The sequence below is a fragment of the Pan paniscus genome, chromosome 5, assembly GCF_029289425.2.
Source record: "Pan paniscus chromosome 5, NHGRI_mPanPan1-v2.0_pri, whole genome shotgun sequence".
Taxonomy (NCBI): Eukaryota; Metazoa; Chordata; class Mammalia; order Primates; family Hominidae; genus Pan; species Pan paniscus.
In genome coordinates, this window is record NC_073254.2 from 46815638 (window position 1) to 46840718 (window position 25081).

Here is a 25081-nt window from a genome sequence, read left to right on the forward strand (position 1 = left end):
TACTGAGAATGATGGTTTCCAATTTCATCCATGTCCCTACAAAGGATATGAACTCATCATTTTTTATGGCTGCATAGTATTCCATGGTGTATATGTGCCACATTTTCTTAATCCAGTCTATCATTGTTGGACATTTGGGTTGGTTCCAAGTCTTTGCTATTGTGAATAATGCCGCAATAAACATACGTGTGCATGTGTCTTTATAGCAGCATGATTTATAGTCATTTGGGTATCTACCCAGTAATGGGATGGCTGGGTCAAATGGTATTTCTAGTTCTAGATCCCTGAGGAATCGCCACACTGACTTCCACAATGGTTGAACTAGTTTACAGTCCCACCAACAGTGTAAAAGTGTTCCTATTTCTCCACATCCTCTCCAGCACCTGTTGTTTCCTGACTTTTGAATGATTGCCATTCTAACTGGTGTGAGATGATATCTCATAGTGGTTTTGATTTGCATTTCTCTGATGGCCAGTGATGATGAGCATTTTTTCATGTGTTTTTTGGCTGCATAAATGTCTTCTTTTGAGAAGTGCCTGTTCATGTCCTTCGCCCACTTTTTGATGGGGTTGTTTGTTTTTTTCTTGTAAATTTGTTTGAGTTCACTGTAGATTCTGGATATTAGCCCTTTGTCAGATGAGTAGGTTGCGAAAATTTTCTCCCATGTTGTAGGTTGCCTATTCACTCTGATGGTAGTTTCTTTTGCTGTGCAGAAGCTCTTTAGTTTAATTAGATCCCATTTGTCAATCTTGGCTTTTGTTGCCATTGCTTTTGGTGTTTTGGACATGAAGTCCTTGCCCACGCCTATGTCCTGAATGGTAATGCCTAGGTTTTCTTCTAGGGTTTTTATGGTTTTAGGTCTAACGTTTAAATCTTTAATCCATCTTGAATTGATTTTTGTATAAGGTGTAAGGAAGGGATCCAGTTTCAGCTTTCTACATATGGCTAGCCAGTTTTCCCAGCACCATTTATTAAATAGGGAATCCTTTCCCCATTGCTTGTTTTTCTCAGGTTTGTCAAAGATCAGATAGTTGTAGGTAAGCGGCGTTATTTCTGAGGGCTCTGTTCTGTTCCATTGATCTATATTTCTGTTTTGGTACCAGTACCATGCTGTTTTGGTTACTGTAGCCTTGTAGTATAGTTTGAAGTCAGGTAGTGTGATGCCTCCAGCTTTGTTCTTTTGGCTTAGGATTGACTTGGCGATGCGGGCTCTCTTTTGGTTCCATATGAACTTTAAAGTAGTTTTTTCCAATTCTGTGAAGAAAGTCATTGGTAGCTTGATGGGGATGGCATTGAATCTATAAATTACCTTGGGCAGTATGGCCATTTTCACGATATTGATTCTTCCTACCCATGAGCAAGGAATGTTCTTCCATTTGTTTGTGTCCTCTTTTATTTCCTTGAGCAGTGGTTTGTAGTTCTCCTTGAAGAGGTGCTTCACATCCCTTGTAAGTTGGATTCCTAGGTATTTTATTCTCTTTGAAGCAATTGTGAATGGGAGTTCACTCATGATTTGGCTCTCTGTTTGTCTGTTGTTGGTGTATAAGAATGCTTGTGATTTTTGTACATTGATTTTGTATCCTGAGACTTTGCTGAAGTTGCTTATCAGCTTAAGGAGATTTTGGGCTGAGACGATGGGGTTTTCTAGATAAACAATCATGTCGTCTGCAAACAGGGACAATTTGACTTCCTCTTTTCCTAATTGAATACCCTTTATTTCCTTCTCCTGCCTGATTGCCCTGGCCAGAACTTCCAACACTATGTTGAATAGGAGTGGTGAGAGAGGGCATCCCTGTCTTGTGCCAGTTTTCAAAGGGAATGCTTCCAGTTTTTGCCCATTCAGTATGATATTGGCTGTGGGTTTGTCATAGATAGCTCTTATTATTTTGAAATATGTCCCATCAATACCTAATTTATTGAGAGTTTTTAGCATGAAGGGTTGTTGAATTTTGTCAAAGGCTTTTTCTGCATCTATTGAGATAATCACGTGGTTTTTGTCTTTGGCTCTGTTTATATGCTGGATTACATTTATTGATTTGCGTATGTTGAACCAGCCTTGCATCCCAGGGATGAAGCCCACTTGATCATGGTGGATAAGCTTTTTGATGTGCTGCTGGATTCGGTTTGCCAGTATTTTATTGAGGATTTTTGCATCAATGTTCATCAAGGATATTGGTCTAAAATTCTCTTTTTTGGTTGTGTCTCTGCCAGGCTTTGGTATCAGAATGATGCTGGCCTCATAAAATGAGTTAGAGAGGATTCCCTCTTTTTCTATTGATTGGAATAGTTTCAGAAGGAATGGTACCAGTTCCTCCTTGTACCTCTGGTAGAATTCGGCTGTGAATCCATCTGGTCCTGGACTCTTTTTGGTTGGTAAACTATTGATTATTGCCACAATTTCAGCTCCTGTTATTGGTCTATTCAGAGATTCAACTTCTTCCTGGTTTAGTCTTGGGAGAGTGTATGTGTCGAGGAATGTATCCATTTCTTCTAGATTTTCTAGTTTATTTGCGTAGAGGTGTTTGTAGTATTCTCTGATGGTAGTTTGTATTTCTGTGGGATCGGTGGTGATATCCCCTTTATCATTTTTTATTGCGTCTATTTGATTCTTCTCTCTTTTTTTCTTTATTAGTCTTGCTAGCGGTCTATCAATTTTGTTGATCCTTTCAAAAAACCAGCTCCTGGATTCATTAATTTTTTGAAGGGTTTTTTGTGTCTCTATTTCCTTCAGTTCTGCTCTGATTTTAGTTATTTCTTGCCTTCTGCTAGCTTTTGAATGTGTTTGCTCTTGCTTTTCTAGTTCTTTTAATTGTGATGTTAGGGTGTCAATTTTGGATCTTAACAATAATTATTTGTAAAATCCATGTAGAGAGATAGTATTCACATCCGAAACAAAAAACAAGTATGTGTATAAGAATTAATGCAACAAAAGACATGCAAGACCTTTCTGAAGAAAATTATATTACATTATTGAAGGGTATATGAGAAAATTTGAATAGTAGGCAACCATGTTAATGCATGGGAATAATTGATTTTACAAATTAATCTACAGGCTCAATGAAATTTCAATGAAATCCTAATATGACTCATAGATTTTGAGAAATTATGAAATTCTTGTGTAAGAGAAAAGGTCAAAGAATAGCCAACACATTTCTGAAAAAGAACAAAGGTAATGTGCTATTTTTTGTAATAAATGTTATAAAGTTTTAGTAGTGAAAGCAATGGAGTATTGGTTCAGTAAAAAACAAAAGATCACTGGAACAGAAAATAAAATCCATGGAAAAACGAAATATATAAGATGAAGATGGCATTACAAATCAGCAGAGAAAGAATGCACCAGTCAATAAATCTAGTTGGAACAAGATGAGACGAAATCCCTCTAGTTTGTTTTCCAGATGAAAGGAAAATTAGATCTCACCTGTATTATTACTAAAATCACTCACCAAAACCAAAAAACAATTAACAAAGCCCCATTTGGATTAAAGTTCTATATGTAGAAAGGGAAATTTCAAAACTATTAAGAGAAAGTATTAGATAAAATCTTTGTGATACCCAGATAAGGCCAAAGAAACTAAAAAGCAGAAACTCTAAAAGAAAACAAGAGATTGACAAATTTTATTACAATAAATTGTGTGGTGTTGGGGGAGAGTGAGTAGAGGCCTTCTAAAAGTCAGAGACAGCATAAAAATTTAAAGCTAAGAGACAGAATTGGATGAGATAATTGCAGATATTTAACATAACATATACAAGTTGATCTTAATAATAATTACTACATATCAATAACTAATAGATAAATGGGTAAAGTAAATGAACAAGCAATTTATATAGGGTGAAGCCTAACTAGCTAGTAAGCCTATGAGAAGATACTCAATTTCAGGAGTGAGCAGGGAATGCAGATTTTAAAAATTGTATACGTATTCAAGTGGCAATAATAGAAAAATATGACAAAATCTGGGATTGTTACTAATGCAGAGAAATTGGAAACATTTATTTATTTTTGTATGCCTCTATGTAACTACCAAGGAGCTTAATTAATAGCTACTAAAATTTAAAATATGCATAAATTACATAAATGCTCATATACAATGTGAACACTAATCCTACTTCAGGGTATGTACCCCGGATAAACTCTTTTCCACCTACTTAAGGACTATCTTTGCAGCATTATTTGTGATAGCAGAAATTGGAAACATTGAGAATGCATCGGTAGTAGAAATAATAGAAAAATATTGTATATTCATAAGGTGGAATATTATTCAACAAAGTGTATAACCTGGATTTCAAAACTACATTTTGAGAGAAAAATACAAATTGTAATGATACTATCAGACAGATGCCATTTTTGTAAAATTAAACGTTAAAAAAAGATACTATATTTTGTTCAGTGATAGGTAGAGACTATAAATATATGTAAATAGACTTAAATATTTAAAATATATTAATAAGCCTTTGGGAAGAAGGGAGTGGAATATGTCTATGATAACTTGAGAAATATGACAAGAATATTATCAATTTGTCACATCTAAGGTGTGGATATACAAGTGTTAATTATTTTATACTTAATTTTAAAAACTTTCTTAAAAGAGAAAAAATACAGAAAAAATAGGGCTTGCAAACCAGATGACAGTGGAATTGAAAGAAAACCACAAAGCACTTACCTAGAGAGTTGGTTGATGGTGCTAAAATACACACACAGAAAACATGAGGTGAATCATGAGAGTTTGGATCCCTAATCTTTACATATCAGCTTCAGTTGCTGTCACCCCCTTCTCAGGAGTTAAAGTCTAGGCCCCGGGAGTCATCACTGATCTGGTGATGGGTACTGACAGCCACTCCCACCAGCTACTGCATATGCTTTCCATCTCTAAAAATGGGTTTAATTTTTAGTAGGCAGATGCCATTCCTACTGCCCTAATTCCTCCCTCCCTTTTTTCCCTCTCTATTTTCTTCTCTCTCTCCCTTTTATCTTTATTACTTTCCTTTTCTCTTGCTCATCACTTCTATTGTTTTCCTTTTCTCCCAGCCAGATCATTCTAAACCAGCACTAGAAAACTTTATCTATTGCTTAATATTCATATGACTTGACATATGACAGGATTTCTCTTTCCTCCAAAGCATTTACAATCTAGGGAAATGTTACTAATAGGAAGCAAATTTTTGTTAAGAAGCAAGATAATACTTACTGTAATCTCTTTTGGATCCCTCTGAAAACATAAACAAAATAAAGAAAAATCAATTTGGATATTCTATTTCTGTAGTTTTGGTATCACTACAGAGGATTACCCAATCAACACCCTCAAATATCCAATTAGGCAAGAAACTGGAGACAAAATCTCCTCATGGCTTAATTTATAAGTTTAATGACATTAAAAAAACAGGCAGAGTTTAATTAAGGTAAATACATGTAGTGAGAAGAAATAATAAACTATACATGCAAACATTGAAACAGAAGAATGTATAGTTATAAGGTAAGTTGAGGTCAAATAAAAGAAGGAATGGCAAAATATTTACTCAGCTGACTGAGAATTCAAGTTCAGTGACAATATGGCAAATTATAATGAATGCAAATGTGTATATTGATTGCGATTGAATGTGCATCCTATGATCTAAAACTTGTTTCTTAGTGATGTCATGGAAACAGACTTTCTAAAAGATCTGGAGACAAAGCAAATTACATGGAAAACTAGTCATGTTATCACTGTTGTTTTCATAAAAGTGTAAAAGTAAATAGTAATATTGATACTTTGTAGTTGATTTAAATTATGTTGAATCATAATATCATTTGCTATTTCACTAAAGTATAGTTAAAGATCTACTCAGAAATGTAAAGACAATAGTATTTTTTTTTTCAGCTTCTTTTCTGAAAATGAGTACTCTCCTTCCATACTTGGCAGTCATTGTGATGGGAATTAAGTACAAAACACATTCTCTGTTTTATAATAATGTTTCTTGTTTCTCATGGTTCTATGGGGATTTTAAAAATGGTGTCTCAAGCCTGTAGTCCCAGCACTTTGGGAGGCCGAAGTGGGTGTGTTACCTGAGGTCAGGAGTTCGAGACCAGCCTGGCCAACATGGTGAAACCCTGTCTCTAGTAAAAATACAAAAATTCTCTGGGCCTGGTGGTGCACGCCTGTAATCCCAGCTACTCAGGAGGCTGAGGCAGGAGAATTGCCTGTGCCTGGGAGACGGAGATTGCAGTAAGCCGAGATAGTGCCACTGCACTCCAGCCTGGCCCACAGAGCAAGACTCTGTCTCAATGAAAAAAGAAAGGGAAAATACATCAAGATGTTAATAGAGTTGCCACAAAAATGGAAAATACCACTGAAATGCCGAACATTTTAATATGCTGCACTTGAAATTTGTTATAAAAACTTTCATGCGCTGCACTTACATTTGCTAGAAAAATACTAAGAATAAATTTAATTTCAAAAAAATTTTGGAATAACCATGGCAGCTTTTATATGTGATATATTTAAGTTAAACTAAACTTTGAGTACTAAATTTCATGTACCTAAACTAACATAATGATCTTACCTAATATTAATATCTTCCTGCCAGAAGATTTCTATAGTCTCAAGTTGACCAGTACATTTATATTCCTATGTCTAGAAATAATGGAGGGAAGACTAGTAGGGCGTGGGAACCTAGAAACTTAGGATGACTGAGATTTATAGGTTATGTTAGGGGGACTGGAAAGTCAGAGAAATAGTCATTTGGGTTTATGAATTTTAAAGTATGACTTATTAAAACAACAATAAAATGTTTACTGATTCAAGTTTTTCCTTAAGAATGCAAGGGAGCCCAGATTAGAAAGATACTAAGATTGTAGGCTTGTACACTAAAGATCTGTAAACAGGAAATTAAAAATTAAGATATTACTAAATTACATAAGAATAAACTCTCTGACTGCCTAAAATTTGGAATTGGACAATTCTAAATTCCTATCCAGGTTGTCACTTCCAAGTCCTGTGGCCTTGGGCAAGTCATTAATGTTTTTTAAGCATAAGTTTCTCTTCTGTAAATTAGGGATAACAATAGTAAATTACTTTATTCATTTAAGAGGTACTTATTAAGGATCTCCCTCGCTGTGGTGAGGTGAATAGACTATAAGAAGGCAAGAGGAGTATCAAGGAAACAAGGTAGGAGGCAAGAGATATCGGTGTTTGGGCAAGGATTGTCATGGTGGTGGAAGGTGGTTTGATTTGGAGTATAATTTGAAAGCATCAGAGATGGGATTTGATGGTGGGTTGGATGAAGAGAGTAGGAAAGGAGTTAAATATCATTCCAAGGTAGATAGTCTGAGCAATTAGGTGAATACAGGTGCTAGCACCAGTGTGTAGAAGGGATTAGGGCTTGGGTTTTAGATATGCTAAGAGTGAGATGCCTTTCATATATCTTCAGGACACGTGTGCTATGATTATATAGGTTGGCTCACTGCACAAAGGGTTAAGGGAACTGAAATCCCCAGCAGTGTCTCTGGGGTGGGGCTGCATTCACTTGCAGGAAGGAACACCTTTTCCTAATATGCACCAAAGCAACCTGTAGGCTACTGGAGGCCTTGGACAGCCAGGGAGGGATTTTTGGGTAGCTCATCTTTGTGTGGTTGACAGGGTTGTTTGTAGATATTCAATATTAATAAAATGAAAAAATGCTCACCAGAATGACTAACATATAGTAGGTGCTGAGTACATGTTAATTCTCCTCCCTTCTTATAGTGTGTAGTTTTATTTTGCTTATCCGTGTACCCTTAAATTCCTAACATTGAGGTAGCTTCTTGCACTGGTTAAATCTGGTGTTCTGGTGGACTGTTACTGGAGAGGTTTTTTCCCAAGAAATATGAGATGTAAGTGACAACAGTAGACAACAGCAGTATTTCTTTGCACCCTTGGAATTTTATTGCACAAGTCATATCTTAATGTGATGAACTTTTAAGAATTTATTCCTTGATTTCTTTTTATTATTATTATACTTTAAGTTCTAGGGTATATGTGCACAACGTGCAGGTTTGTTACATATGTATACATGTGCCATGTTGGTATGCTGCACCCATTAACTCGTCATTTACATTAGGTATATCTCCTAATGCTATCCCTCCCCACTCCCCTCACCCCACAACAGGCCCCGGTGTGTGATGTTCCCCTTCCTGTGTCCAAGTGTTTTCATTGTTCAATTCCCACCTGTGAGTGAGAACATGAGGTGTTTGGTTTTTTGTCCTTGCGATAGTTTGCCGAGAATGATGGTTTCCAGCTTCATCCATGTCCCTACAAAGGACATGAACTCATCCGTTTTTATTGCTGCATAGTATTCCATGGTGTATATGTGCCACATTTTCTTAATCCGGTGTATCATTGATGGACTTTTGGGTTGGTTCCAAGTCTTTGCTGTTGTGAATAGTGCCACAATAAACATACGTGTGCATGTGTCTTTATAGCAGCATGATTTGTTTTATTATTATTATTATACTTTAAGTTTTAGGGTACATGTGCACAATGTGCAGGTTAGTTGCATATGTATACATGTGCCATGCTGGTGCGCTGCACCCACTAACTCATCATCTAGCATTAGGTATATCTCCCAATGCTATCCCTCCCCCCTCCCCCCAACCCACAACAGTCCCCAGAGTGTGATGTTCCCCTTCCTGTGTCCATGTGTTCTCATTGTTCAATTCTCCTTTGGGTATATACCCAGTAATGGGATGGCTGGGTCAAATAGTATTTCTAGTTCTAGATCCCGGAGGAATAGCCACACTGACTTCCACAATGGTTGAACTAGTTTACAGTCCCACCAACAGTGTAAAAGTGTTCCTGTTTCTCCACATCCTCTCCAGCACCTGTTGTTTCCTGACTTTTTAATGATCGCCATTCTAACTGGTGTGAGATGGTATCTCATTGTGGTTTTGATTTGCATTTCTCTGATGGCCAGTGATGATGAGCATTTTTTCATGTGTCTTTTGGCTGCATAAATTTCTTCTTTTGAGAAGTCTCTGTTCATATCCTTCACCCACTTGTTGATGGGGTTGTTTGTTTTTTTCTTGTAAATTTGTTTGAGTTCATTGTAGATTCTGGATATTAGCCGTTTGTCAGATGAGTAGATTGCAAAAATTTTCTCCCATTCTGTAGTTCGCCTGTTCACTCTGATGGTAGTTTCTTTTGCTGTGCAGAAGCTCTTTAGTTAAATTAGATCCCATTTGTCCATTTTGGCTTTTGTGGCCATTGCTTTTGGTGTTTTAGACATGAAGTCCTTGCCCATGCCTATGTCCTGAATGGTAATGCCTAGGTTTTCTTCTAGGGTTTTTATGGTTTTAGGTCTAACATTTAAGTCTTTAATCCATCTTGAATTAACTCAATGAGTAGTTAGCATTTGTGAGATCTGGGATGTTGAATTTCTCTTGACTACTCAGATTATTTTTTTCTTTTCTTTGGCTTTATTGAGGTATAATTATAAAAATTATATATATTTAAGGTATTACAGTGTGCAATTCTAATATATGTATACATTGTGAAATGATTGCCACAATCAAGCTAATTAACATATCTACCACTTCAAATACTTACTTCTATTTTTCATTTTGTGATGAGAATATGTAAGACCTACTCTCTCAGTAAATTTCAAGTATATAATACATTATAGTCACCATGCTGTACATTGGGTCTATATAACGTATTTGTCATAAAACTGCAAGTTTGTACCCTTTGGCCAACTTCTGCCCATTTCTTCCACCCCCTAACCTCTGGTAATCACCTTTCTGCTCTCTGAGTTCAACTTTTTAAGGTTCCATATATACATGAGATCATGTAGTATTTGTCTTTCTATGCCTGGCTAATTATACTTAGCCTAAGGTCTTCCAGGTTCATCCATGTTGTCACAAATGGCAAGATTTCTTTCTTTTCCTAAGGCTGTATAATATTTCATTGTGTGTGTGTGTGTGTATGTGTGTGTGTCTGTGTATCACATTTTCTTTATCCATTCATCCATTGATGGACACCTAGTTTATTCCTCTATCCCAGGTATTGTAAATAATGCTGCAATGAATATGGGAGTGCAAATATCTCTTCAGGATAATGATTTTTATTTCCTTTGAATATATGCCCAGAAGTAGCATTCCTGAATCATATGGTAGTTCTATTTTTAATTTATTGGAGGAACCACAATACTGTTTTCCATAATGGCTGTATTACTTTACATTCCTAACAGCAGTGTACAAGGGTTCCCTTTTCTCCATATCCTTGCCAACACTTGTTATCCCTTGACATTTTGAATGCATCCTATCTGGTGTGAGGTGCATTTCCTTGATGATTAGTGATATTGTGCACCTTTATTTATTAGTTGGCTGTATGTCTTCTCTGAAAAAATGTCTATTTAGGTCCTTAGTCCATTTTATTTTAATTTATTTTGTTTCTCTCTCTCTCTTTTTTTTAATTATACTTTAAGTTCTAGGGTACATGTGCACAACGTGCAGGTTTGTTACATATATATACATGTGCCATGTTGGTGTGCTGCACCCATTAGCTCGTCATTTACATTAGGTATTTCTCCTAATGCTATCCCTCGCTGCTTCCTCCACCCCGCAACAGGCCCCAGTGTGTGATGTTCCCCACCCTGTGTCCAAGTGTTCTCATTGTTCAATTCCCACCTATGAGTGAGAACATGCAGTGTTTGGTTTTCTGTCCTTGCAATAGTTTGCTGAGAATGATGGTTTCCAGCTTCATCCATGTCCCTACAAAGGACATGAACTCATCATTTTTTATTGCTGCATAGTATTCCATGGTGTATATGTGCCACATTTTCTTAATCTGGTGTATCATTGATGGACTTTTGGGTTGGTTCCAAGTCTTTGCTATTGTGAATAGTGCCACAATAAACACACGTGTGCATGTGTCTTTATAGTAGCATGATTTATAATCCTTTGGGTATATACCCAATAATGGGATGGCTGGGTCAAATGGTATTTCTAGTTCTAGATCCTTGAGGAATCACCACACTGTCTTCCACAATGGTTGAACTAGTTTACACTCCCACCAACATTGTAAAAACATTCCTATTTCTCCATATCCTCTCCAGCACCTGTTTCCTGACTTTTTAATGATTGCCATTCTAACTGGTGTGAGATGGTATCTCACTGTGGTTTGATTTGCATTTCTCTGATGGCCAGTGATGATGAGCATTTTTTCATATGTCTGTTGGCTGCATAAATGTCTTCTTTTAAGAATTGTCTGTTCATGGACTAAGGTTCATGAACAGATATGAACCTTAGTCCATTTTAAAATCAGCTTATTTGTTTCAGCTGTATTTTGAGTTGTATCTTGCTTTTGAGTTGTATGAGTTCCTTATATATTTTGGATATTGCTGTGGTTTTAATGTCCTCTCCAAAACTCATGTTGAAATTTAATCCTCAATGTGACAGCATTGAGAAGTGAGGCCTTAAAGAGGTGATTATATCATGAGGGTTCTACCCACATAAATGGATTAATCCACTAATGGATTAATGAGTTGTCAGGCAAGTGGAACTGGTGGCTTCATAAGAAGAGGAACGGGCCGGGCGCAGTGGCTCAAGCCTGTAATCCCAGCACTTTGGGAGGCCGAGGTGGGCGGATCACGAGGTCAGGAGATCAAGACCATCCTGGCTAACACGGTGAAACCCCGTCTCTACTAAAAATACAAAAATTAGCTGGGCGTAGTGGCGGGCACCTGTAGTCCCAGCAACTCGGGAGGCTGAGGCAGGAGAATGGCGTGAACCTGGGAGGCAGAGCTTGCAGTGAGCCGAGATCGCGCCACTGCACTCCAGCCTGGGCAACAGAGCCAGACTCCGTCTCAAAAAAAAAAAAAAAAAAAAAAAGAAGAGGAATGACCTAAGCACAGCATGTTAGCCACCTTGCCATGTTATGCCCTGTACCACTTCAGGAATCTTCAGAGAGTCCCCACTAGCAAGAAGGCTCTCTTGCGCCACATGCGCCCCCTCAGCCTTGGACTTTCCATCCTCCATAACTGTAAGAAATAATAATACATTTCTTTTCTTTATAAATTACCCAGTTTCAGATATTCTGTTATAAGCAACAGAAACAGATTAAGACAAATATTAACCACTTATCAGATATATGGTTTGCAAATATTTTCTCCTATTCTGTGAGTTGGCTTTCATTTTGTTGATTGTTTCCTTTGTTGTCCAGAAACAATTTTGTTTGATGAGATACCACTTATTTTTGCTTTTGTTACTGTGTTTTTGGTGTCATATAAAACAACTTGCAAAGACCAATGTCATGGAACTTTTCACTGTTTTATAATAGGAGTTTTACAGTGGCAAGTCTTACATTAAAGTCTTTAATCCATTTTGAATTGATCTTTGTGTATGGTATATGATAAGGGCCAATTTCTTTTTTATTTTTTGCATATGGATATCCAGTTTTCCCAATAACATTTATCCTTTCCCTATTGGGTATTCTTGGTAACTTTATTTTCTCCCTTGTTAATTTTCTCTGTGGATGCTCTATCCATTGTCAATAATGGGTTACTGAAGTCCGCTACGATTATTATATTGCTGTTTCTCCCTTCAGTTATGTAAATATTATATATTTAGGTGCTCTGACATTATGTGCATATGTACTTATAATTTTTATATCCTCTTGATGAATTGGCCCCTTTATAATTATATAATGAGCTTCTTTGTCTCTTGTTATAATTTTTGACTAAAAGTCTATTTTGCCTGATATAAGTATAGCCACCCCTACCGTCTTTTGTTTTCCATTTGCATGGAGCATCTTTTTTTCATCCCTTTACTTTCATTCTATATGTATCCTTAGAGCTGGAGTGTGTCTGCTACAGGCAGCATAGATAGTTGCAACTTGTTTTTAAATACATTTAGCTACTCTGTGTCTTTTCATTAGAAAATTTAATCCATTTACGTTCAAGTAATTATTGATAGTTAAGGACTTAATATAGTTATTTTCTTGGTTGTTTTTTGGCTGTTTTGTATATCCTTTCTTCCTTTCTTCCTGTCTTTCTTTGTGATTTGCTGATTTTCTGTAGTGGTATGCTTTAATATCTTTCTGTTTTGTGTATCTAGTATAGGTTTTTGGTTTGTGGTTACCATAAGCTTACATAAAACATGGTTTCAACAGTCTATCTGAAGCTAATAATAACTTAGATTATTAAAATAGATTACATACAAAAACTCTACATATTATTCTCCCTACTTTTTACATTCTCAATGTCAAAATTTACATTTAAAAAAATTGTATATCCATTAACAAATTATATACTTTTAATATTTTGTCTTTTACCTTTTATATTAGCATTAAAAATTATTTATACACCATCATTACAGTATTAGAATATTCTGAATGGACTGTATGTTTACCTTACCAGTGAATTTTATACTTGGATATGTTTTCATTTTACTAATTATTGGCCTTTCATTTCAGCTTGAAGAACATTCTCTAGCATTTCTTGTAAGGCAGATCTATTGGTGATAAACTCCCTCAGCTTTTGTTTGTCTGATAAAGACTATCTCTTTCTCAGATCTGAAAAACAGCTTTACAGGTAAAGAGTTATTGGTTGGCAGTTTTTTTCTTTCAGCAAATTGAATATATCATCCCACTATGTACTGGCCTAGAAAATGTCTGCATAGAAGTGCTAATATCCTTTTGGTGTACCTTTAAATGTGATATGCTTCTTTCAAGATTCTCTCTTTAACTTTGATTATTGACAATTTGACATAATGTCTTGGAGAAGTCTTCTTTGGGTTAAATATGATTGGAGAGTTTTGAGTTTCATATATTGAGATGTCTATATCTCTTCACAGATTTGGAAAGTTTTTAGCAATTATGCCTTAAATAAGCATTTATTCTATTTTATTTCTCTTTTCCTCTGAGACTCCAATAATGCAAAAAGTTAGCTCCCTTGATGGTGTCCCATAAATCTTGTACATATTTCTTCATTTCTTTTCTTTGTGGTTTTTTTTTTTTTTGTACTCTGACTAGATAATTTTAAATGATTGGTCTTTGACTTCTCTTATTCTTTCTTGTACTTGATCCATCATCTTGGAAGCTCTCTATTCCCTTTTTGTTTTAGTTTAGTCATTGCACCCTTCAGCTCCAAAATTTGTATGGCTCTGTTTTGTTTTTTTTTTCTTTGTTGAACTTTTACTTTTGTTCTTGTGTTGTTTTCCTGATGTCATTATATTGTTTGTGTTGTCTTGTAGCTCACTGAGCTTTCTTATAACAATTGTTTTGGATTTTTTTTGTCAGGCAACTGGTGGATTGATTTTTAGGCAAACCTTCATTTTTGGGGGTTAGTTACTGAAATATTATTGTGTTCTTTTAGTGGTGTCATGTTTCCTTGATTTTTATGACCTTGAAGTCTTGTCTTGTGTTTTCACATTTGAAGAAACAGTCACCCTGTTCAGTATTTGTTTGTGCCTACTTCACAGATGGGATTTTTTCCCTTTTTTTGAGAGAAAATCTCACTCTGCTACCCAGAGTGGAGCAGTGGCATGATCATGGCTCACTGCAGCATCAAACTCCTGGGCTCAAGCAATCCTCCCACCTCAGCCTCCTGAGTAGCTGGGACTGCAGGTGTGCACCACCACATCCAACTGATTTTTTTTTTTTTTAGAGATGGGGTCTCACTATGTTGCCCAGGCCAGTCTCGAACTCCTAGGCTCAAGAAGTCCTCCTGCCTCGGCCTCCCAAAGTGCTGGGATTTCAGGCATGAACTACCACACCCAGGCTAGATGGGATTTCTAAGATTGTGCTTTCTCTCAATCCTGCAAAGCCAGTCCAGGTTCTGAGAGCCTTCCCTTTGTTTTCCCTAGGGTGGTGCTCTGGAATTCTCAAGTTTGTGTCCTTTTTTCTGATCCCACAAAGTCAAACTGACTGTGAGATGTTTCCTTTTGTTGTCCATGGTGGCTCATTTGGGGACTCAGCCTAGATGGGAGAGTGAAATGTGTGAAAGGCATGCCTGTGGGTCAGTAGTGCAAGGAGCATAGGTCACGCATCTCAGATGGCAGGCTTTCTGATGAGGCTTTCTGATGAGTGGGTTCTGCAGTCTCTTTTCCCTGCTCCCAGCCTCTCCTAACCATTCAACTATGCTGATCATCTCAATGTTCTGGGTGGAGTGAGAAATAAGTGGGCTTATCGGACAGCATCCTGAATGGCTGGGGGATGTGGGCACTCATTAAGTTCTGCACATTTTTTCTGTGGGAGAAATTGTGGGCCAAGTGGGTCTGTCTCAGCATTGAGTTGTGCCACCTTGGGGGAGGAGTGATGTGGGTAAAGTGAAACTGTTCTTCTTACCCTCTTTAATACATCTGTTCTAGGATTTTATAACCTGACAGCGTGCTGGAACTTCTCTGCTGGACTCCTGGACTCCCACAACGGTATTGTCTCATCTGTGGATAGTTGTCTAAATTGATGCTTCTGTGTGGGAAGAAAGCTCCTATTCTACTATTTTGCTGATGCCTTTCTCTCATATTACTTTTGTTAAATAATTAGGAGTTGGATAGGAGAGGAATTGCATAGCTTTGGGGAAAATGGTGCCTCATAGCGTGATGGTGAACATTTGTGAACATTTCTCAGAATATTCTGTAACTACTTTGATTTCTTCTTCTTCTTTTTTAAATTTTGGTCAGTTTTTATAGCCTTTTATGTTGTGGCAGGAAGAAGCCTGATTTTCCTTTAATTTTACAAAAATCTCTACATATACTTACCTCGGTTATCATATGAAGTGTCTAGAGAATTGAAGAAAAATTATAAGATTCTTAATTTCTCATAAACAGACTCCTATATTAATTTCTTAGCAATACAATAATTTACCACTTTGTGTTGAATATGCATGTCGGGATCCTAAAAGAGAAGATAAAAACATAATGAGATTTTACTTCAACAAGTAAGTCTATATTATTTTTTGTTAGATAAAAATCTGTTTACCTCTTCCTCTTTTAGATCTCTGAGAAGAAAAATCTTTTAGGAAAGAAAAAAACATATTAACTTTACCAACAGTTCATTAAAAAATAAGTTTATATTTGAGACATGTTTATCTATTTGTATATAAGTCATCTTTTTAACTTTTCAAAGCTGTATGTTGACACTTCTTTTCTGTCAAGTGAATGGCAACATTTTTTTCTAATTTTTCTGTTGTCTTTTGACTTATGTAAAACCTTATAAGATTTCATTGGCTTATATAATTAAAAATATTTTGTATTAAAAAAAAAAAAAGTTTATCGGGCCAGGCGTGGTGGCTCACGCCTATGTTCCCAGCACTTTGGGAGGCCGAGGCGGGTGGATCACGAGGTCAGGAGATCGAGACCATCCTGGCTAACACGGTGAAACCCCGTCTCTACTGAAAATACAAAAAAAAATTGGCTGGGCGTGGTGGCAGGTGCCTGTGGTCACTGCTCAGAAGGCTGAGAGAGGAGAATGGCGTGAACCCGGGAGGCGGAGCTTGCAGTGAGCCGAGATTGCGCCACTGCACTCCAGCCTGGGCGACAGTGCGAGACTCCGTCTCAAAAAAAAAAAAAAAAAAAAAAAAAAAAAGTTTATCATTAGTCTCAATCCAACTACTAAAAGATTTGCTAGTTTCCCAGATATTCCCATTTTCTTTAGGTTCCATTTCAGAAAATAAGGAGGGAATGCCATGGCACTGTGCTCTTCACTCTTGTTGTTCATGATAGATGAATCATAGAGGTAAGAAGGAGAAGGATGGACCAAGAGTCCAAGTGTGGGGCATGGACAGCAAGCGAAGTGACTGAGTTACTTTCTCTTTTCTTTCCTTAACTCTCAGGGATCTATATGCTTGTAGCGTGTGTGTGTGTGTGTGTGTGTGTGTGTAATTATTTCCACATCCACAATCTCATAACCTTATAGTTCTGGTGTAGCTGGTGGGCCTGGTGTGGACAACTTTAGTGGCTTCCAGCAAGAATGAGAGGTAGCTCTAGTGGTTCTTGTTGAGTTCTGGAGATAGGACTAGTCAGAAAGAGAGAAAGAGGGAAGGAAAGAGAGACAGAGAGAGAAAGAGAGAGAGAGACAGCCGAGGGAACATCTATAGGCAGCCCTGGTGAGTGGATATTGAAAGAGAACATTGAGTGTTGGGGTGTGAGGGTTAGGGATAGCCATGGTACATTGAAATTAGTGGTACTGGTGTGTCCCTTCAAAAAAGTAGACAGCGCATTGCCGTCTTCTCATAACTCTCACGTTTCAAAACCTGAATTTGATATCCAGCTCCCTCCTCAGCTAGGTGAACTTGAGTAAGTCTCAATCTTTTGAGCATAAATTTCATCTTCTTAAATGGGGATCAGCTTTGTTTACCTCTTATACTGTATGGCTTTCAAAGTGTATTTTCACATATACTATTTCATTTCATATTCATTTTATCCACATTTTAAACATCCAAGAAATTGTTTCGGAGCGGTTCCTTAACCTTTCTAATACCTTGGAAGTAGACAGAAGATGGAAATGAATTCTTTTGATGGTCTTAAGAAGGAGAATTATTTACCTTTTCTGAGAAAAATGCACAATTTTTCTTGAGAAAGAGAGAGAGGAGTGATAAGCATTTGAATATTATAAAAACGAAAGATAAGCTGACTCAACAAATCATGCTCAAATGGAGATGAGTTGATTCACACTCTAAAGAGTATATTCCTTCATTAACTGTCTAGTAGTTCCTAATCTATTTACCTCTACCATCCTCATAGTCCAGAAGTCTAGCACCTAGAAAAAAAGGGAGAGCACATGATTTTGCTTCTTGATTATTAATGAGGCTTTATTTAAGACTCTGAGAACTAATGTAAACATGAACTCCTAATGGTGAATAATGATGTGAATTAATTTACTTTGCAGGAACTAGGAATTGTGCATAAGCTACAAGAGCTGATGATGATAAGTGACTGTGTCAATCACCAATTTTATAATATTAGCCAGGCTAAATGATAGAAGGAGTTTCAGAGTTTCTTTTACCTCTTGATAATTCAGCAGCTAGTCTCCTAGTTTTTGCCTTATACCAATCCTGTGCTATCTTTCTTAACAACTTTGGCATCTCTCCAGACCTTTCCATGGAAAGTCTTCTTCAATTCTTCACATCCTGAAGTTGGTACTCTTCTCAATCATAATTACCCTAACTGTGTTCACTCTCGTTATTCTAGGATACATTATATTTTTCTGTCCGGCCACTTCACTAAGGCCGCCTTCATGAATGGATTTAGGCTTTTTACTGAACCATCTGTTCCAGTGCCTGAACTGGAACAGTTCTCTGTTGCTGCTCTCAGACCACAGGAAGCATCTGAAGAGAGCCTCAGAATTATGCAGGCCTACCCAGTATTAATTAACTCTCCCCAACTCCAGTTTGGCATTCAGTACGGCTCAGAAATCTCTGGTAGATTTCTCCCACTCACTTAGAAGCAGTTCAGTTCATGCAATGGTGCACTATGCAAGGTTCTGGAAACACAACTGTAAACAAGACAGATTTCATTCCTGACTTGTGAAAATTCTATAAATACTATATTTATTTTTCTCATGAGTATAAGTACTTACTTTGTTCTGAACTGTATCTGGAGATATACATTTCTGTGGAAGAATTAGGCATAATGTTTTTATTAGTTACTTAGGAGAAGTGTTCTTCCTCTGATCAAACTCTTCTCACTCTAAGCTATGCTTCTTGCTTACCAAGGTGGTCCTCCTGATATAATGCATTGTTGCTCTCACCCATTTTCCATATCTCCCATCAGCCCTGTTTTACCTATCTTTTCACACTACTTATGCTTTGAGGGCTCACAGGCATTGAGGATGGGAAACAGGGAGGGAATATAGCTGATTAGAAAGTTGTGGGAGAGAAACAGAAAAATCCAGGAAAGAGAGACCTTATGGCATAGAAATAGGTCTTAGCTTTTATGAGCTCCATCTCTATTTCATCGACAAGTACTACTCTGTATTTGTCTCTTCTTATCATCTCCCCAGATTAAGTCACTAAAAGTCTCCAATTCTTTTTATATAATACTAGATACTGGTGTTTAGCAACATGCTGTCTTCTCACTTCTATTTTTTTTTTTTTAAACTCAGGTAATTTCCCTTGGAGCTCAGGTAATTTTCTTTTAAAATATTCTTATTACTTTTGCTAAACTCTGTGATTTTTTTTTTTTTTTTTTTTGAGATGGAGTCTTGCACTGTCACCCAGGCTGGAATGCAATGGCGTGATCTCGGCTCACTGCAACCTCCGTCTCCTGGGTTCAAACAATTCTCCTGCCTCAGTCTCCCGAGCGGCTGGGATTACAGTTACCTGCCACCATGCCCAGCTAATTTTTGTATTTTTAGAAGAGACAGGGTTTCACCATTTTGATCAGGCTGGTCTCGAACTCCTGACCTTGTGATCCGCCTGCCTCGGCCTCCCAAAGTGCTGGGATTACAGGCGTGAGCCACCGCTCCCGGCCTATCTGTGACTTTTTGTTTGACATTATTGATAATGTAAACCTTGGGAGTTAAAAGTGCAGGGACAATCACTAATAGGTCAGAGATTCTTTGACTCAAGTATTGAAACAGATTCCCAGAATATTGGCAAAGTCTCTAGCTATTTGATGAGTGAGATGAACTCAGACTGAATCTTGGCATCCCTCCCTCCGTGGTTTTCACAGGAAATCTTCATTTTGACTCATTATTACTCACCACTTTGCTTACGTCGTGCCCATCTTGTTAACAAAATAGCCAGGATGGCAAGTCCCAGTAGAGTCAGGATGACAGCCAAAGTTATTTCTGAAAACAAAAACTCACCTGTAAGCATGCTTATTTAGACCAGGAAATTACCAGACACAACTTCTGATCACCTCTTACTATCCACCAGATAGACTTTTTTTTCTTTCCCCTTTCTGCTACTTCAACTCCTTTATTCTTTTATTTGCCGCATATTACTGTCCTCACATTCCCGCCCCTGCCCATTTTTAGCTCTTACATTGGTTCTTTGGTTGTATACTAAGAACCTCAGATGCTGTGTACCCTTGGTTTAGAGTTGGAAATCTGACAGATTTCCTCCTCAGTTGAACCCTTTACTCCCCAGGCAGGAAGAATGTTAAAGGGAATCAGTGGTCTACGAAGCTATCCACTGGGGTATGGGGAAAATATTAGAACTTCTATTTTCTGTGTAATTTTAACTCATACCTTTAAAGTTGCAAGATTTTCTGTATATATATATATATATAGCTATAAATAAGATTTATAAATATACTTTTATAGGCAATGCATACTCAAAACATTTTTATGAGTGAGTGATCAAAAAACTTTCAGCACCTTGACTGAAGGATGCTGACTGAAGGTGGTTTTATTAATGAAAGCCACAGCAAAGGACAGAAATTTCTTGTCACAGAAAAACCTTTCAGTCATCACTCGCCAACCTCCTGATGATAAGATGGATATTTGCGAGGTTTGTTATTGTGGTTAGTAGGATAAAACATGCTGGGATTGCTTAACTTGTGTTTGTTTATGTGTCATTGATCTGCATTCAGTTGATGTAAGATAGAGTCTTGCAGTCATAGGAGAGAAAAATCTTAGACAATATCATATGGTTATAAAGGGCAGTGGCTATGAAGGATCGGGGGAGAAAAAAAAAGAAAAGAGAGAGAGAGAAAGGAAAGAAGAAAAAAACAACCATAAAACTGCCTGTGAAAGTGAAAACTCTGAAGAATATTGAGCTCTGAAAGACTAGGAAAGTAGATTACACCCACATTAAGACTACTTCAAACGAACAATAGGTGAATCCATCTCAAGATATAACAACACACCTCCAACCAGGGCAGATTAGGCATTTGTCTACTGAGTCTTCTAGGTGTTTGGTCCTGTGAGAAAATTCTCCTGCCAAATCAACTTTTGGAGATTTTCTTCTAATGTACCTCTAAAATGAACAGCAAGTAGTCAAATGCCCTCTATTATGTGAATTTTTTTTTCTAGTGTTAAATAACTCATTGGGGAGGAAAGGATAACTAGATGGTGTACTCAGTACTACTGTCTATTCCTTTTCTTCCTTTAGTGTCTGAAATGCCCTGTCTATAGGGCAGTTAGAAGATGGTCCACCCTATTAATAGGGAAAATGAGAGGAAATCATTATTTCTGAGTTGAGGCAGATTATATAGAGTGACCATGCTACAGGAAGTGAGATAATGGGCTAAGGAATTTTCCTAGTGCTACAGAGGATGGTTATTTTCTTTGTTCAGTTTAAACTCTAGAAACCAAAGGAGAAACCAGCACTATCAGCCTAGAGCTTAGTTAACTGTGGGTTGTTTCCCCCAGGCTTCCAGAGGAATCAATAAGAGTGAAAGAAAAAATATTGAATTTGAAAAGGAAGCAGGCAAGGAAGATAAAGCAGTTGTGTTAAAGTCCCTAAGTCCCTAAGAGGAGACTCCTGAACTATTAGAGTTGAGGAAGCCTCAAAGAGGGAGTTAGTCCATACCCAAGACTGTCATTTTCCATGTATTGTCTTCATCAGGTCTCGCATCATCTGGATTTCTTTGTCAGAGAGAGATCAAGATAAAACGAAAAACTCAAGTTCACTGTTTCTGAGCAATATGAACTTGGGTGTCAGGGAGGCCCTTGTAGGCAGAGATGCAGAGGATCACTGAGAAATTGTGTGGAGCAGATTGATCAGACCTAAACAAATGATGGGAGTGTGGCCTGTGAAGGTTCTAGAATCTGTGTCATAACAGAGACTTAGAACATTAGTGAGGCAGGAGAAAAGGCAGAGGAGGATCAAAAGGCTAGGAAGATTTAATAATGCTTGGGAGGACCTTGAACTTGTATAGGATACTGGAAGGGAACTCACTCTATCTGGGCTTTAGAATTATTTCTAGTTTTTCAGAGATTTTTAAGGCCAGAGATTGTATATCATTAATCTTTGTAACTCTTTTTTAAAATTTTTTTTGAAGATGGAGTTTCACTCTTGTTGCCCAGGCTGGAGAGCAGTGGCGCCATTTCGGCTCACTGCAACCTCCACTTCCTGGGTTTAAGCAATTCTCCTGCCTCAGCCTCCCAAGTAGCTGGGATTACAGGCATGCGCCACCACGCCCAGCTAATTTTGTATTTTTAGTAGAGATGGGGTTTCTCCATGTCGGTCAGGCTGGTGTCAAACTCCCTACCTCAAGTGATCCACCCGCCTTGGCCTCCCAGAGTGCTGGGATTACAGGCGTGAGCCACCGTGCCCAGCCTAATGTTTGTAACTCTTGAGGCAGAGAACCTTCCACAGAATAAGCATTTTATAAATGTTTGATAATTAAAAATGAGAAAAATGACTATATTTAAAAAGAGGCAGACTGGATAAAGAAAAAGTGGTAAATATACACCGTGGAATACTACACAACCATAAAAAATAATGAGATGATGTCCTTTGCAGCAACATGGATGGAGCTGGAGACCACTATTCTAAGCAAACTAAAGCAGGAACAGAAAACCAAATACCATATGTTCTCACTTATAAGTGAGAGCTAAACAACAAGAACACATGGACACTAAGAGGGGAACAACAGACACTGGGGCCTACTTAAGGGTGGAGGCTAGGAGGAGGGAGACAGCATATCTCTTGGGTATTATGCTTATTACCCAGGTGACTAAAGAATCTGTACACCAAACCCCCACAACACACAATTTACCCATATAACAAACAATTACATACATGTACCCTTAAAACTAAAAGTTAAAAAAAGAAGAGCCTTGAAACAAATGAAGGTGAACAAAGGAAGTCAAGTTGTTGGAGTTAGATAGCAAGAAGAAATCCAGTCCAGAGGTCTATGGTGCTAGGAAGAGTGAGCCAGTAAATGGGATCTCATAAGCCACTGTGGAGAACAAGGAAGAGTAATAAACACCTTTTATTGAGTGTCTATTGACTACAAAGTTCAATAGTGGGTACCTTATAAGCACAAACTTGTTTAATCCCTAATAAACTGTACGATGAAATTCTTTGAGATGGAGAGAGACACTAGAAGTTACCCAGCCAACAAATGGCAGAGTTTCTGACTCCAAAGCCCACACTGTATTCACAAAGCCACATTTTGTTTCAGTCTTCTATGCATCCTGTGGTGGTGATTTCTAAGTTAAGAAGTCAGTCACTTGAAGAGGAAGGTGATGACTTCTAGTTTTAGGATGCTCCATCTGCCAAAAATAATCTCAAAATTGTTGAGATTATTTTTCCATAAGTGTTTTATGCATACTTATGGAACACCATAAAACATACAAATATATGAATTATGGAAGTACCAAAAGAAGAAAAAGAGGAAGGGGCAGTAAGCTCAATCAATGGAATATTATCTGAAAATTTTCCAAATCTTTAGAGGGATATGAACATCCAGATTGAAGATGATCAAAGCATCCCAAGCAAGTTCATTTCAAAAAAGACATACTCCAAGATATATTATAATCAAATTGTCAAAGGTCAAACACAAAGAGAGAATTCTGAAAGAAACATCACATGTAAGAGATCTCCCATAAGTCCATTACCAGACTTCTCAACGGAAACCTTGCAAGTCAGTATTTTTAACCTGCAGAATTGCTATTTATTTCTATAATTCCTCCTTCTGATATTCTCAAATTGCTGAGACATCATTCTTATACTTTATTTTTTAGACATATCTTATTCTGCTAATTACAATGTCTGGGCTTCTTCAGAAACAGTTTCTTTTTATTATTTTCTGTGCATGGGTCATGATTTCTTTTTTCTTTACATGCTTCATTATTTTTTGCTGAAATCTATACATTTTGAATATTATAATGTTGCAATTTAGAAACCAGATTTCCTCCCTCTACAGAGTTTGCTGTTGTTGCATTTGTTGTATTACTACTTGTTTGTTTGTTTGTTTAAAGATTTTTCTGATCTAATTTTATAAAGTCTTCATTCTTTCCTGAATGTAACGTTTGATGTTTCTGCCCGGTTAGCTTAGTCATTAGCTAATGATTGAACAGAGACAATGCCTAGAACCAAAGCAAACACTATGCTAGTCTGTGCCAAGGAACTCTGTGTGTGTGTGTGTGTGTGTGTGTGTTGAGGTACACCTTCAACATTCAACCAGTCTCACTTTTGCCCCTCCAACAAATGCCCAGTGAATTGCACCCAGCAAGGTCCAGGTCACCTTCTTCCTACAGGACTTAAAGCAAACCAAGGGGGATCTTGGCAAGCTTTCAGATGACCCTTATAGATATATAGAGGTTTTCCAGACTTTCACCCATATATTTAAACTCTCCTGGAGAGATGTTATGCTACTTTTGAATCAGACCCTGATGGACACTGAGAAGCAGGCCGCTCTGCAAGCAGTAAAGAGATTTGGGAATGAGCTTTGTATCACATATGGCATCAGGGAAGGGAGCGAACATTATCCAACTGGAAGAGAAGCAGTAAAAGTGAATGACCCTAAGTGGGATCCCAGCGACACGTGGAAGACTGGAAGAGGAGACGCTTTCAGATGTGCATAATGGAAGGCTTTTGTAGGACTAAGACCAAGCCTCTCAATTATACTAAGTTGTCCATGATCGACGAGGTATTTGATGAAAATCCTGCTGCCTTCCTGGAGAGACTAAGAGAGGCCTTGATAAAGCATACCTGTCTATCTCCTGATTCAGTCGAGGGACAGCTAACCCTAAAGGATAAATTTATTACTCAGGCAGCTCCTGACATCAGGAGGAAGTTGCAGAAACGGACCCTGGGACCGGACAGTACATTAGAGGACCTTCTGAAAGTGGCCACCTTGGTCTTTTACAATACAGACAGGGAGGCCCAGGAAAGAGAGAGGAAATACAGGAAAGAGACAGAAGCTTTAATGGCCACCAGGCAAGCCCACAAACCCCAGAATTCCCAGGGTACACCTGTTAACTACTAAACATATGGCCAGAACAGTTATCTCATTCTAAAAGTTTATCCACTCCCATACAAGGTTTAATTTCTTTCACCAGGGTGAAACGTCTCAGGGTACAATGTTGTTGTTAGTATATTTCACTTCTTATCTCTGTAATCTTTGGCACTAATTTTTTTCCTTGTATAATACACGTATTTATTATAGTATGTATAGTATGTACGTACGTAGTTACAGTGTGTATAACTTGGGTATACATACCCAAGTATATATAATCCA

General features: G+C 37.6%; 1 protein-coding gene across 1 annotated transcript in view; it reads right to left on the reverse strand.

Annotated features, from left to right (window-relative positions):
• Nucleotides 1-24012, reverse strand: part of TSBP1 (testis expressed basic protein 1) — an 84109-nt gene extending 60097 nt beyond the window's left edge. Inside the window, exons 1-8 of the mRNA XM_063605263.1 lie at nucleotides 21421-24012; nucleotides 19647-19733; nucleotides 18522-18554; nucleotides 17670-17702; nucleotides 15924-15956; nucleotides 15810-15839; nucleotides 5184-5204; nucleotides 4659-4679 (exon numbers count right to left, since the gene is read on the reverse strand). Of these exons, the coding sequence (XP_063461333.1) occupies nucleotides 4659-4679; nucleotides 5184-5204; nucleotides 15810-15839; nucleotides 15924-15956; nucleotides 17670-17702; nucleotides 18522-18554; nucleotides 19647-19733; nucleotides 21421-21433 (271 nt within the window). The 5' untranslated portion in view covers nucleotides 21434-24012. The remainder of the gene's footprint in view (nucleotides 1-4658; nucleotides 4680-5183; nucleotides 5205-15809; nucleotides 15840-15923; nucleotides 15957-17669; nucleotides 17703-18521; nucleotides 18555-19646; nucleotides 19734-21420) is intronic.
• Between the last annotated feature and the right edge of the window lie 1069 nt (nucleotides 24013-25081).